The sequence below is a fragment of the Mauremys reevesii genome, linkage group 11 (assembly GCF_016161935.1).
Source record: "Mauremys reevesii isolate NIE-2019 linkage group 11, ASM1616193v1, whole genome shotgun sequence".
Taxonomy (NCBI): domain Eukaryota; kingdom Metazoa; phylum Chordata; order Testudines; family Geoemydidae; genus Mauremys; species Mauremys reevesii.
The window spans coordinates 21,456,205-21,472,078 of record NC_052633.1 but is presented as its reverse complement, the minus strand read 5'-3'; the positions used below and the strand labels follow the sequence as shown (position 1 = coordinate 21,472,078).

Sequence of the window (15,874 nt, the reverse complement as noted above, 5' to 3'; positions counted from 1 at the left end):
TATAAATACTTCACGGGATGAACTCGGAAAACCTTGATTCATGATGGTAAAAGGGGAGTTAGCCCTACATCAGATTCCCAACGTTGTTAGCTAGAGACCAAATACGTAGTTCAGAACTGAGTGTTCATCTTTTTTTATTTTAATTCAAATGTGATGTAAAAGTTACTGTTTCCAAAAATTACCACTAGTGAAAGTTATTTTTCCTCAAGCTTGGGGGTGTGTGTGTATTAATTCCCTCCAAATTGTGTTCCAAAAAGCAGCATGCTTCATTAGCAAAGATTTAGGGATTCAGGTAGACTTTACAACCTAAGTACACTTAATGCCAGAAATGTAGGACAGTGACATTCATTTAAACAACGACTGGTGACATTTTATTTTGATTGAACTGAAGTCTGACTATTAAAGTTTAATTAGGGTTTAATTTTTTACTGGGGAGGGGAGGAAGCTGGAGTAGAGGAAGAGTTACAAGTGGAAGTATAATTGACATTACTAATATATTACTTCAAGCAGTAATTTAGTGCCAATTGAAGGGCAGTTAGTCACCACACTGTTTGATTAACATTTCTAATGAGAGCTTTCTAGTAGTTTTAATTTAATCATTCAACACAGTAGGGGCTCACAAATGTGAAAGTATATTAGGAAGTTAATAAGATCAGTTGAAATAACTTTATGGAAATGTTAACCCTTTCCATGAAGGTAACATAGACCAGATTAACAAAGGAGTTTAGCATCCAACAGCTCCCATGGGCCCTGACTCTGGAAAGCAACCCTATCCAGGAAAACACTTACGCATGTGCCTTCCTGAATTGGGGCCATTGAGAACAGTGGATGTGGCTGTGAGATGAGCACTTTAACCACTTCAGTTAAGTGCCTAAATGAGAGCACAGCTGCTCTAAAACTGTAGGTGCTGAGCACTATGAAAAGACAGCCCCATGCTGTTTTCTCATTTGTGATACTACGTTTATATTCCATAATGATATAAATGATGTAGTAACAAGCATTTCATTACTACAATTCCCATCACCATCCCTCCACTAGTAATGATACTTGAATTTAAACCCATCTAAATTACTAATATCCTTTAATCTAGACCAGGGATCGGCAACCTTTCAGAAGTGATGTGCCGAATCTTCATTTATTCACTCTAGTTTAAGGTTTCGCGTGCCAGTAATGCATTTTAACATTTTTAGAAGGTCTCTTTCTATAAGTCTATAATATACAATTAAACTATTGTTGTATGTAAAGTAAATAAGGCTTTTAAAATGTTTAAGAAGCTTCATTTAAAATTAAATTAAAATGCAGAGCCCCCCGGACCAGTGGCCAGAACCTGGGCAGCGTGAGTGCCACTGAAAATCAGCTCGTGTGCTGCCTTCAGGGTTGCCTACCCTGATCTAGAACAAACCCTTTTGATTGACTATATTCAAGACAAAAGTCTTGTAGAGGATAGTTGACTTCATGGTGGAGTACACCTTTTCTCCCAATAAAAACTCAGCTCACTGTTTGTTTCTACCCACCCACACACCAAGTGTTCTCTAGGAAACATGCTCTTAGTCCAGCAATGGCTTATCCGGCAGCAGCACAGCAATTTGGTTCTCAGGTGCATTTCTTATGTACAAACGGGCTCTGGACTGGTTTAATGGAAAGCTCGCCTAGCTGTTCAAATAACCCTTTCCATGCAAACAGGCAGGTCTGTGGTCTTGTTCTCTCAGGCTCTCTCTCAGCCTTCCAAAGTAGCCTTGACTTCGGTAACTCTTTCAAAAGATATCTTACAGAACAGTAACACTCCTTTCCACTTCTACAGTACATTTCAGACAAAGAACTCAAAGCACTTTGTAAACATTAAGCCTAACAGCCCTCTTTAAGGTATTATCTCTAGTAAGAAACACCTTCACGACACAGTTGCCAACTTTCATATGGTAAATAAGCACCCCGACTTCCACAATAAGCCAAACATCAAGCTAATCCCATTTTAAAACAAGCCAATCCCTAAGAACCCCAACACTCTATGGGACTAGATCCCCGCGGCGTTCAGCCTGGAACTGTGGTGGGCCTGCTGTGAACCCTTGACTCTCTCCCACCTTGCCAGGAGCTGATTTAAAAAAAACAAAAAAACAGCTACAAGCCCAACAAGCAACTCAAGCCAATTAAGCCAAAACCGAGCCCAATTTCTGTTTTTTTTCCTCATGAGTTTGGCATGTCTGCTTCACAATTGTCTAAAAACAGTCATGAGTCAGCACCTTTGTTTATTACCTGCCAAAGGGCTGGTCTACAGTTTTTGTACAGATTTAACTATATAGATTTAGAAACTGCAGCCTCTAATGTGGATGCAGTTATATCATATTCTACTTTCAAGGTCTCCATTTCAAATATAAGCAAACATTTCTCTCTTCAGCGTGTAAAAAAAGGGTTTTGTTTTTTTCTAACAGATTTTGAGGAGCACTCTTCTGTTTGCTGTTGTCTTGTTCCTTTCAGCACTGGAGTGCCAGACTTTTCCAAATCGCTGTCACCAAAGGAAGTGTTATTGCAAAGTTTACCAAAGTTTGGCCAAGGGACTAATGCAGCAGGCATCCCAAAATTGGGGAAAGACAAATCATTTGCAGAGCCCTAAAAATTTTCAAATGGAAGTGCAGACCCCTTTGGAAATCTTAGACGTAGTCTGCGAACGCCCAGGACCACAAGTTGAAAACTACTGCTCTAGTGGGGTTTTCAAAGGAGTAGCTACCACATGAAATTATTAAGTCCATTCCAGCAAAACTTCCCTTCCCCAGCCATTATTGCTGAAAATATGTTGAGTTTCTGTAATGAAAGCTTTAAGCTTGACCTCTGAAACATAAAAATCCTTTCACAGCAAAAATTGTCAGTTAAACGATACAAATATGCATTAGTGCAGGTTATACTCTCTAATTTTTGCTTGAGCCATAGTACCATACAGACCAGCAGGGTGGTTTGCATGTTCTTTTGTCTTAGTGTTTCCAATCCGCTCTAAAATGTTAAATAGTAATGTGTTAACACCACAAACACCAGAAAAAGAAATAGTCTGCTCTCAGTCCCTGCTGCTCCGTCTCTCTGTGAGGGAGTAACACGTGTCAAACCTTTCAGACAGAGACCAGAATCTATCCCCCACACCATTAGCTGTCTCAAAAATAAGAAGGAAGCTTACATGTATTTGCACTCCAATCCATTTTTGGAAATTGTAGGATTTCATGTATTCTTCCCATTATGATTAGCAGAATTTGCACTTATTGATGTTGGCCTCTGGGTCGAGCCCTTGTATATAAGCTACATTATAGGAAATACACTGCCGCTGGGTGCTGTGCATCTGTAACATATTTAGCCTATGCAGTGCATTTACGAGATGTCCAGAGACCTAAACTGGAAAAACACATTCACACTCAGGGAGTTGGGAAGTGACGTCTGTGTACAGAGAGTAAATGACAAACCTGCCAAGTAATTATTTTTGAAAGTGGTGAAATAATGGACATTGGTGCTGTTAACAGAGTTTAGTATAAGGGCCACTGTGGGTAAAATCCAGCTTCCCTTACTTATGCTACTAGCCCCCCAAGAGGACTACTTGTATAAGTGAAGCAAGTAGAGTTTCATCCTAAGCACTTAGAAGGGCTCACCCTATTCGTCTACTTCTGATCTCAAATGTTTTCATGACTTGTTTGGGTAACACCAAGGGTCAAACTCCAGTCCTGTCAACAGCCATCGAAAACAATGTATGCCAGAAAGATAGGCAGGGGAGATGAATATATAAATGTCTGTTGGACATTCCATTACACGAGGTTTTTATTTCATTTTTTAAAGTGACATATTGTTCAGCCAGCTCAGTGCTTTATGATGGAAAGTTTAGATAGCCCATGCTAATAGTCTGACATTTATATTTTGACATGCATGTTTTTCATTTGATTTTTCTTTTCCATGGCAACTGTGCTAAGAAAAATACATAATGGATATCACCTAAAATCAAGAGTTGCCCTTAGTAATCCTACCAAGGGTAAATATTGTTTTAAATTCTTTCCAGATGTTGGTTTGCAATAAAATCAGTTACATTTAAGATGTCAGTCACCAATGTTGTTGCAGTGTAACAAAACATAAGGGGGTGACCAACTTTTGACTAGTGTTTTGGAGGGTTGCCTACATTTAACTATCTCAACTTCACCTTCTCTTATGACAGTATCATCCATCTTTATTGCTATGTTATATATGCTATTTGAAGTATTTCTTTTTAGTATTATTTGTGTAGTCAGCTTAGAAAAAATAACATTTTGGCAAATACCCAAGCACAGAACTTGCTGGCTTATTGTGGCAAAATTCCATTTTGCTTTTGGACCCAGAAGGTCAAAATCCCACACAACACTAACATGTCCACTTCCAAGCATATTATTTTAGTAACTGTGATTTTAGGTTGACATATATTCACTAAGCATCTTAGCTTGAAGTTATTCCTTGAACACGTTGGACCTAATCCACCACTGTGCTACTTCAGTTTTACACCGATATATGATATGATGAAACAAGCTGAATTTACTTCTGCATAGTAGCTTCAGGATTTTCACAACTAATCAGGTCATCATCAATCAAAAGAAAAAAAACAGATGATAACGAATGCTCTCAGATGATAGGCTTAAGAAAAGGAATGATCATTGCTTCATTTTAAAAAAAGTTATAAAAAGGAGGATTTAAGATACCAGTTCAAAATGGGACCATGCAAGTAGTGGTAAACTGTAAGCTTTTCCATTGACCTGCCTGGAATTGTGGGTAATCTCAGACCACTTTCTACTAGACAAATATCCACAACACAATTGGCACCCTTATTGGCAATGTCTGTAGAGAGGCCTTAAACTACAGAGGCCATAGAGAGGGAATGATTCATCCCTAGAGAGCTCCACCAGAACACTGGCGGGGGAGGGGGAATGGCAGTTAGTGTTGCCAGAAGCAAGAGGACATCATCAGTTTCTATTTTTAAATATAAAAATGTAATGGTGCCACTTTAAGACAGGTTGTGTGGACAGCATATTTAAATGAATTTTTGTGTAAGACAAATAGCTGCATTTACTATAGCATTTGGTTCACATATTGAAATATCCTGTGCCCTCACCCAAACTTCATGCTATACTAAACAAGAGAATTATTTCAAACACCACACTGGGCCATCTCAGCCCTTGATTGCAATGAAGTTACATATAGGATTAATTTGGGGTTAGAATTTTTACTTATAATAAAAGCCACAGAAGAAAAATATTTCAAAACTGCATCCTGAATAATTGTGGCTCTGCAATTGTGGCCTAGAAGCCATTAAGGCATGCCTTTAGATGCTACAGTAACTAGTACTACAGAAAACCTTAACACCTCCACCAGCGGGGACAGCAGCAGGAGAAAGGGCATTTAAAATCCACAGGGCCCTTCTTGTTAGAAGGGAAAAAGAACGGAAAGGCAAAAGGAGAGTGTGTGTGTATAAAGACAAGAGACCCTTATGTTTTCTGTCTCCCTAGGTTCAGCCTCCCTGTCCAGTGTCTGTCATCTGGTAGGATCCCTTCCCGACCCATCTCACCCTAAATAATGAGGAGTCAATTAATAAAGGTAAAATCAAATAAAGTGTATTGAAGGGTTCATAACAAAGAGTGGGACAGATAAAACGGGGAATAAACAGCAAAATGGCACGATACAGTGATTACCCCCTCAGTCTCAACCCAATAAACAAATTAAAAAAAAACCTTCTTCATAGATCAAAGCGACGGCAGGTGCTTGGGACCTCAATCCTCTGGCTAATGGCAAGCCTTTGGAGAGGAGCTCCAAGGAGTCCCTTGATGTTCCTTCGGGATCACAGGAAAGCAGAACAGATGGGACACTCGGGAGATGTTGTTTCTTATCTTTCTCTCTTCTTTTTACAGGTGAGGAAGCTGTTGGAGAAAATCCCTAACCCTTCTACCACTTGGATGGATAGATGCCTGCAGGTAAGACTCGTGACTGTCCCTGACAGTCACTCAGATGGACAGCCCTGAGGCCCTGTCCGGGGCAGCCTTTTATACACTTGCCCAGGAAACCCCTTAGGAAAAGAAAAACAAACAAACATTCCGACTGGAAGTTGTTTAGAACTCCAGAAGAAATAAAAGAGTGGGAAAAGTAATCCATAGCTCATGTGGGCATAAAACTCCATTTTGGAACCAACATGGATTCTTGTAGTTACAAAACATCTGAAAGTGAACCCAGCCTAACATTCTCTTCTATTGCCCAGCCCCAAAGTCTTTCCTCCTCTGTCCCCCATAAGATTATTGTCCTACCTACAAGCTTTGACACTCACAGATCAGTAACATGTTGACTGCTACTTGATGCAACCTTCCGTCCTTATGAATTATTTGTATTACTGCAGCCCCTAGAGGGCCCAGCCATGGCTTTGTGGCTCAGGTGACCGAAGGAGGACACCAACCACTACGTCAAGCTTGATCTTCTTCCTTTGGGTATATTTGGCCAGCAGAAGTTAGAATGATCTACTGAGCTGGGCACGGAGGAAGAAGGAACAGTGCAGCCCCCTGCAGCTCTGTGGGCTGGCATTCTGGAAAGCTGCTGATGTCTCGCTGAGAGCAGGTGAAGCCAGAATTACCAGAGTGGAAAACAGGTGGATGCAGAATGAGGTAGTGATTCTGTGGTGGAGTTTGGCCCCCAGCCTGACACTGCTTTCTCTTTCTCCCCAGTTCCCAAAGAGGCCTCCAGGATGCTCTGCACACCCTTTCCAGAGATCCTTTGCTCCAATCTGAGAGAGTCCTTGAGCCCTTTCCAAGTCCAGTGCCTGGATGCACAGATCCTACCTTAATTCCTCCCTCCTCCACATCTATCTCTGCAGTTCTTTTAACCACAGAAGTGGAAATTTAGAGGAATCAAGTGTTTCAGTGTTCTCAGATTGCAATTCTGCCCTCAGTATGCATAACTTATGCACATCAAGATTGCCCGGCTGGTTACATTCATGCCTATTCATTAGGATGGCATTGTGCCCATACACATGGTGGGAAGTTATTTTCTCTAAGTTACAGCTGCCAACAAAAATGGATTTAGATGAATAATCTGCACAGTGTTGCAAGGCCAAGCTTCTGCAGGAAGCCCCTGTTCTATCCCTTAGTGGCACATACCTCTTTAGTCCTGCTAACAGCTTTTGACAAGTCACAATTCTCAACACTGTTGGAAGTATCAGACCGACCTAAATGGCAGATAAATGACAAAACCTCACCTACATTTATCTTACGCTGTAAGTAGTAACAGAGAGATTTAAATGGACAATGGCAGCATGTCATATTTGTCAGATGTCCCCTTATCATTCATCTTACAAAACAAGAGCAACATTATAGCTCCATCCATCAGGAAGCAACAGGCTTGTCTCTCAGGAATGGAGTCCACTTGACAGATGCTACTTCTATTCATATAGTCACACAATACATCTCAACTAGTGGAGAGTTCTTGAAGTGCTTCCAACTGATTCCATAGTTATGACAATATTACCAGGGCCTTCCTCTCAAAGCCCATAGCTGTAGAATAAAAAACTCACCCTGATTTATCAAGTACTGTACAACTGGCTGCTGTCAGCAGTAATGCAGTTTGGTGCAATAGCAACAGCTGTGGAGATAGGGCTCCTTATATAATAAAACTATGCAAGTTGGCAGGTCCTTTTCTTTAAGCTACAGCATGAATCTAAAAAAAAACAAACTGGCATAAACTTTGCCTGTAGTTTTTGCTTTCCTGTTGGTGTCTGTGATGTGATGTCCTTCTCTGTGATGTCACCACAAGAGGAAGTTGGTTGGATACTTCGTGTCTGCTCCCAGGCTGTTGCTTATAGGACTGAGTTATAGAAGCATTAAGAGGAAGATCTTTCAGAACAAGGGCAGTAACCATGCCAAGAGCAATCAGCTCACTTGGACCTTCTCAGAGGTGATGGTATCTTTACTGAGCTTTTACCGTCTGAGCTGGGATTAAGGGAGATGCATTTAGTAGTCCCTGCATGCCTTCTCTGAACCCAGCCCAGAGATCCAAGTGAGCTAATATTGAAATACTTCACTGTAAAAGACTGCTCAAGGTTAAGTTCTAAGCCTTATCTTGTGAGAGAGCATATTTTTAAATGAAGACAGCCAGAGATGTGTATTTGACTCTGTTCAAGCATCAGAATATCTGCATGAGTTTCTCCAGCCATTATTTCTGCCCCATTTACTGAGTGTTGGTGTAGGAAACAGTTCTCCTCTTGGAGTATCCAGAAATCACGAGGCCCCAGTCTGGAAGTATTTTATACATTGATCATCAGACCAGTGGTTCCTCAACATGTAAAAGGAATTGCTGATTATAGCCACCCAAGCACTCCCTTCTCTCTCTCTCCACACCCCACATAAAGGAAATTGAACTAACCTTCACCCTGAGTTTTTAGGGAGCCTGAATTGTATAGGTTTGACAGATAGCACTTGTGAACTTTCAATACTCAGGTCTAATACAGCTCTCTGTTGAGCTGGAGCATGGCTGGGAGCCCCAGATTTCACATCCATTTTAGGTTCTAACAAATCCCATTTCTTGGACTTGTGTTGATTCAATCTGTCTGCAAATAATTCCAAATCAGGGAAATTAAAAGAAAAAAAATCTAGAGGTGCCACTTTAGCTTATACCTACTCAAACTAAAAATTAATGCATGTAAGCAAAATACATACTCACACAACCCAAACAAGGCATTCTCTCTCCTTTCCCTTCTTTTCTCTGCTGAGAAGAACCACAGGAACACACCTGCTGTCCCTGACTGGGTCCTGCTAAGAGCACAGCTCCTTCTCATCACCCCATAATTAGAGGAAAGGGAGGTAGCTAGTCAAGAACCCTAGCTGGTTGCTTGCCTTTTCCTATAGCTGTGCAAGTCCCACAGATCAACAGTCTCCACTACTCTAGAGAATAACCCATTTGGGCTGGAACATTCTTTTCAATAGCCACTCTGAAGAAGACACCAGGATCTAAAACAGAATTTAAATTGCCAATGCTCTAGGTCTTATTCAGGAATATTTATTTTCTGAAATAGTTATTTGAAAGTAAACTACCCCCGGAAACAAAATGATTGTTCTAAATAACACAAACTTGGGTGGGTGTGTATGTATGTATATGTGTGTGTATATATATATATAATTTTAAATTGACCCCTTACTGTTGTACAGATGAGACCCACAGCTGCATCAAGCAGACTACACTGTATGTGGATTAGTAGAAATGGGATCTATTAAAACAACATCTATGGGCTATGAAATAAGTATTCATCCACAAACAATGAGCACTACTGTTTTTATCGAAGTCTTCTCAAAGTGTCTTCAGGTACAGTATCCATATCTGTACTTCTCCCTACTTTCAGAGGAGTTTGGTTGACTTGTTGACTGTTTATTCATAGTTAGTGCTATAGGCTTTTTCTTGGATGCGTAAAACCATTCTCCGGGCATAAAAATCCCTATATTCCTCAGGCAGTTCCTCCAGTGTTTTCAAAGCCCTGTCCAAAATCTGCACAGCTCTGGAAGCAGCTGTAGGATCTTTGTTTCCGTAAGTGTCTGTTTTATCATAGCACTCAGAAGGAAGATGCTTCCAAAAGACATTCACTCCCACTCCAAATTCTTCAGAAATTACATTATGGAACCATAAAGCTGTAGGAAGAAAAAAGTCTAAAAAGATAAACTGCCATTTAAAACTTGATTTCATTTACAACAAAGATGTTTGAACCTTCTCAAACTGAATGTAACTGACATAAGAAATAATCACTGACAGTCACTTATGTATAGGTACTTCTGATTCACTACAGCATATCAAACACTGAGTTCCTGATCCTGAAGATACTTATAAGCATGCTTAACTTTATGCATGAGTATTCCCACTGAAGTCAATGTAAAGGTAAGCAAGTGGGTAAGTGTTTGCTGGATCAGGGTCAACAGGCTTAATTCTTTGTCCCTTATTCTTGTCATTTATCCCATTACCTTGAATGAGAATACTTGCATAAGTAAAGAGTGCAGGATTAAGCCCTAAATCTTTAAGAGCTCCACTCCTGCAAACACTTACGTACATGAGTAACTTCACTCATTGCATACACATTTGCAAAATTAGAACCTTAACTTGCATGGATTCTCAACATGCCAGTTTAGATTACCAATATCAGTCAGTATCAGCCTTGCAAATTTCTTCTCATCTACAGCTACTTTTTTGATGGTCCAGCAAATAGTAAGGATTTTTCATTTGAGACACTTTTGCCTGGACTGCCTGTATTTGTAATTGTGTGTGTCATATGTATCGTGTCAGCTTTAACTTGAAAGCTACAGCATTGCATTAGTTCTCCCATTTCAATTTTGGAATATTGTTTTTGTTACTTGTTTTATATTTAGTGAAATGAACATATCAGTTTTTTGGGTCTGCATCGTTCACCTCCTTGACTCAATCTTCAGCTTTTGTTCTCGAAGAATGCCTGTTTCTGCTACAGTTTTTTTGGGATGCAGTTATATTTGAAACCTATCATTTTAAAACAAAGTTTGATTTTAAGCTATTTATAACAATGTAAATCGGTAATTCCATTTAAGACAGTGCAGGAACACTGATGTGAGATCAGAATCAAACCAAACAATCCTATTTTCTGAAATTCAGGACTGTAGTGAGGGGGCGTGGCCTCCCTCCGAGACTGACAGGGAGGGACTATACTACTACCCCTGGTGGGCGGAGCTGAACCAGCCACACCATGCCATGCCACACCCCTCATCTCCCACCCCACTGAATGCAGGGGTCAGGATAGGAAGTTTAAAAGGCGGGACCTACAGTTCACTTGTGCAAGAGCTGGGGAAGGGAGCAGATGTTTCTCGCCTGCTGCCAAGTGCTGCAGTGCCAAGGACAGCTGACTGACCAATACCTGGAGGAGTAACAGGACTGCCTCTAGCCGTGTACCCTTGGGAAATGGAGAAATCCCAGGAGCCAGAGAGATACTCAGAAGGGGTAAAAGGAAGTAGCCCAGGGACACCAGACATTAGTACAGTTTTGTTGCCAGAGTCTAGATCAGTGTTTCGGTGGGATCCCTGCTCACTCAGTGGTGGAACTCTCCAGTTCCTACTCACAGAGCCCTTGGCTTGCTTGTTACTCTGCCCTGCCCAGAGGGTCAGAGCCCATAGCCTGCTTGTTGCTCTGCCCCACACAGAGCCCTTTGACTGCTAATTCCCTTGTTGAGCATTGCACTTATAGGCACAACATAGTGAGCTCTCTCAGAGACTGACAGGGAGGGATGGCTAAGGACCACTACACAGACCCTTTTCATTCACATAAAATGGTGCCACTTAAAGTCTTCTTTTTTCTGTGACATTTATCTTGAGTGTTTTTAATTATCAGTCTCATTTTACAATATCTGCCAAACTAATGCAGAGGCAAATATATTTTTAAATGCTGCAAAATACATTGATATAGACAAAGATCCAATAACATAAAATAAATATCAGTTTTTAAGATCAATGCTTCAGCATATTTGATTCAAAATTGAAAAAACTTGCCAACAAAAGTCAGATAGGAAGATCTACACTGCCTAGATCAAAGAGAAAACGTGTACAAATGTTTGTAGAATCTGGAACATTACATCTAACTGTACAAAGTCAGTTCTCTCTGCAAGGTAATCTCCTATCTTCCTTTAGTTCTGTTCAAAATTTAGATATAATATTTTCTTGAAGTAATTCCTACGTCACTAAGTGATATTGCATAGTAAGAATCAAAGTGATGAATACTAAACAAAACCAACAGATTTTGCATAAAATCTACATCACAATCCACACAAATATCAAAAGAAAGGAGGAATAGGAAACAGCTTCCACTAAATGAAATATCTTCCACTAATCTACGGAATATAAAGCCTGGGTTTTTTAAAAAAATTGCATAGCAATGAGCACACCAGTGGCCAGCTGAAAGCTGAATGACAAGTTTGTTCCTGGTGTATATACATTGTCTTCTTATATAACTATCCCCATTTTCCTTAATAAGAACGTAAGAATGGCTGTACTGGGTCAGATAAATGATCCTTCTGTCTTCCGACACCAGCCAATGCCCAATGCTTCAGAGGGAATGAACAGAACAGGGCAATTATCAGTGATCCATCCCCCATCATCCACTCCCAGTTTCTGGCAGTCGGAGGTTTAGGGATATCCACAGCATGGGATTGTGTCCCTGGCCATCTTGGCTAATAGCCACTGATGCACCTATCCTATATGAATTTATCTAAGCCAGAGAATGATAAAATAAGGTCCAATTTTTTCATAAAGTAGTTGAAATTCATGGTTCCACAAATAATAATAATTCTTCCCTGTTCCCATATCCATGACCTAGGTACTGCTTAGAACTGCACTACAATTACAATTAAAACGCACACAGAGATTGTAGGCCCAAGCCCCAATCCTGTAGACAGTTACACATATGCTTAACTTTAAGCCGGTGAGGAGTTCCAGTAACTTCAATGGGACTACTTAGGTGAGCAAATGTTAGCATGTGCATCAGTGTTTCCAGGATTAGGGTTTAAAATGATCACTTGTAATTAACAGATTACTCTTTGTTCATTGCCTAGAGACTCATTGCCTAGAGACGAATTGCCCTTTACATTGCTTCCCTCTTAAATACTTCACTAACTCTCAGGTTCTGATCCTGCAAAGTGCTGATGAGGTCAACAGGAATAATTCAGCTGCCTGCTCCTGATCCCCGGTGCTGTCTCTCCTTGCACAGCAAGCAGTTTTGTATTTGCTACTGTTGCAGAAAGTTAGAAGCAGCTTAGAACAGAAAATATTCTGACTTTATTTTCAAAACTGACAATTTGTAATAAAAAAAATGTAAGGACTTAACTGTTCCATCCCTAATGGACATTGTCATTTGCCTCTTACTTCTGCAGTGAGAAAACGTTAGAGCTACAGAAGAATGAAGTGCCCATTCCCTGAATCTAAAGAAGCCATGTCAGGGAAGGGACAAATTGATTTTAACAGAGAAAGGCTATTAAAATATATGCACATTGAATCAAATAAGAATATAATTTTGGTCATATGCAAAGTGTCACACATCTAGAATTGCATAGAGAGTTACAAATAAGTAATTCACATGTGGAAATGAGGATTCACAAAATAAAATTATTAAAAATAATGTGGGCCAGAGCGATTTGTCACTTACCTGGAATGAACAACACATCGCCTGCTTCAAGAGAACATTCATAGCGCCTGGCTTTCATAAAAAGGGGATATTTCTCCAGGTCTGGGTTATCCACATTTAGGACCTCTGATTTAGTGCCTAAAGAAGTTTCAACAAAATAATAAACATTCATGAATTCTTTTAACACTGGCCAATGTAAGTTAATACAACACTCTGAGATATAACAATTATTGGGCCCAATTCAACCCTGGTGGAACTTTATTGACTTGAACTGAGTTCCACCTGGGTTGAATGTGGCACTCTGTGCCACATTTCAAGTACAACTACAATCCTACTGATACCAGAGAGTTTTCACTGACCATAATAGCCACCAAAGCCAAGTTTCACTGAGACAGTAGAAGAACTCTATTAGAACCTAGTTACAGCCCTCTATTCCTATGCAGTTAAGAACCAGAATGCTTTATTCATCCACAGAACAATTTGAGCATGGGCAGCAGGAGTGCAAGTTCCCCTAATTTACCCCAATGTTCCTCAACACTAACTTGGAGTGATACTATTAGAAATGAGAGACTAGATTAGTCGATGTCGCCTCTCTGCTGAGATTTCTAACAGAGTTGCCAATTACGGCAAAGGTTTTTATATATAATGGGACACTTGCCTACTGGAAACTGAACTGAGAACACCAAACTCAACTAAATGTGTATGACAAGAACATACCTGATAAATACAAATATGGTGCATCTCGAGGATTGTACAGTATAACTCTTTTTTTTCCTGTTATCTGGATTAAGAAGTTATCCATTATCTGAAAAGATAACAGTATACTATAAGCATAAATAGCAGATAGATGTTATAGAAGAGAAGAATGGGCAAATATATATTCCATATAATCATTCTGTTATATAAAATATGCCCTGAAAATAAAGACAATATTAAAAGCTTTGTGTGTGTGTTTAAAAAAAAAAAGAAAAAGAAATTGCTACTGCATATCAAATTACCCTGAAAATCTGAATCATATGACATATATTTTCACTCTTAATCTTAAATTTTTGGCACATGTTAATTATAAATGGAAAAAAATGCCTCTCCATGTTTCTTTTTAATAACTTTTACTTGTTTTTTTTTCCTTTCTTTAGACTAGAACTTACAAGATTTATTGTTAAAAATTCAAAGCAATTATCTGCCTTGACTATCTAGCAAAGCAAAATATAAAGCAGAATATATTTAGAAGTGCTTTTACCATCTTTCAAACAACCTTCTTACCTCATTTTGCTGACCAGCCACTAACAAACAGCAATGGGTTTTGCACTAGCTCAACTACACAACATAATATTCCTGTATCTAACCCTGTCTGATATCACATTGTGGGCTCTTACTAGACAAATATATGTGGTATCAACTACAGCAGAAGAGCATGAAAACCCACCACATAGATTAGCAAGGAAAGGGTCTCGCAGAGTAGCAAAATAAGCTAATTCTGCAAGGCACTGCATAGCTTCACCTCCACTGAAGCCAGCAATGCTGAGAGGTTGTTTTTTTGATTCTTGGCTGCTATTTGAAACAATGAGTAAAACCCAAAAATCCAGTCTTGCAATTTTTAGTCATATGAGGCAAGGGTTTCAGGACTGGGAAATAAACTGAGAACCAAAATGTGCTCAGAATAGCAGCTATACTTAAAATATACAATACCTAAAGTCAGTTGTTATTTACCTAGTACCCAAAAGCATGCAAGGCACCTCTCTAACCGCCAGCAGGCCCCTGCCCCCTGTAGGGCTTGTATCCTAGTGCCCCAGTCCTGTAATGAGATCCACACCACATTTTGCCAACAAAGGCACAAAGATTGTTTGCCTACATCATAGTGTGTCCAGAGTTGCAGTCCTGCTGAGCTGATGCGGAAGACACTGGAGAAGAACTGTTCCTTTTCAAAATATTCTGGGATTTGAATATCTTCTGCTAATGAAGGAAACTGCTTTCTGATATCTGCAATATCCTGAATCAAAAGGGATATAGTTCAATGTTCCAGATAAAATCATATATTTGAAGTGAAAGCAGGGGATTAGCTCATGACTGTGTTACATCATACAGGCTAGGTCCTTAGCTGTGGCCAAGGAGCACCTGGCACTGCTGGGGGTTTAGACACAAGGGGGCCTTTTGCACACAATCTTCAGCCATCTGGGTGATAGTCCTGTCTTCGGTATAAGTTAGGACAGCCCTGAGGGCTGCTCTGATTTAAGCTATCTGACAACAGTTCTGAGGGGATGCTACAGCAGCCAGGGATCATCAGGACACCCCAGTTATGCTACTGTTCTCCTGATCAATCTCTTTATACCAACAGTTGAGGGATGGGAGGTGAGGCATAGGAATCATAATGGCAGCTGTATGGCACCCAGAAAGCCTCTTATGGAGGCTTGGTCCTTCGGTGATCAGCTAAGCTTGGATTTAAGTGCCTAACTTTAAGGACTCATGTTTAAAATTTTTGGCCTAAATTAATTTACAAGACAAAAAGATTGTGTGTTTGCGTAAAGGCAAAAGATCAGAATACGTCCCTTAAAGATTTTAAACTGCTGCTCTGAAACACGTGCCTTGCAGTCCCATGTTACTCACCTTTCGTGGGTCTTCACCCAGTGATCGCAAGTAGTATTTCTCATCCTTAACACAAACACAAAAGAGAATGATCATTAGCATGCAAGAACAAAGAATTAGAACATACAGAGCTTTGACCATCTCATTA

At 40.0% G+C, this 15,874-nt stretch overlaps 1 protein-coding gene across 9 annotated transcripts in view; it reads right to left on the bottom strand.

Moving 5' to 3' along the window:
- Nucleotides 1–5,578: 5,578 nt before the first annotated feature.
- Nucleotides 5,579–15,874, bottom strand: part of TYW5 (tRNA-yW synthesizing protein 5) — a 124,644-nt gene continuing 114,348 nt past the window's right edge. For 6 of the 9 annotated variants that reach the window (XM_039493686.1, XM_039493689.1, XM_039493688.1 and 3 more), the window contains 5 exons: nucleotides 15,748–15,792; nucleotides 14,996–15,133; nucleotides 13,861–13,948; nucleotides 13,165–13,281; nucleotides 9,006–9,644 (listed from right to left, as the gene is read on the bottom strand). In XM_039493686.1, coding sequence (XP_039349620.1) covers nucleotides 9,388–9,644; nucleotides 13,165–13,281; nucleotides 13,861–13,948; nucleotides 14,996–15,133; nucleotides 15,748–15,792 — 645 coding nt within the window. In that variant the 3' untranslated portion in view covers nucleotides 9,006–9,387. Of the gene's footprint in view, nucleotides 7,196–7,540; nucleotides 9,645–13,164; nucleotides 13,282–13,860; nucleotides 13,949–14,995; nucleotides 15,134–15,747; nucleotides 15,793–15,874 lie in introns of those variants that run through there. The other 3 variants (XM_039493683.1, XM_039493682.1, XM_039493684.1) reach the window with 3 other exon arrangements.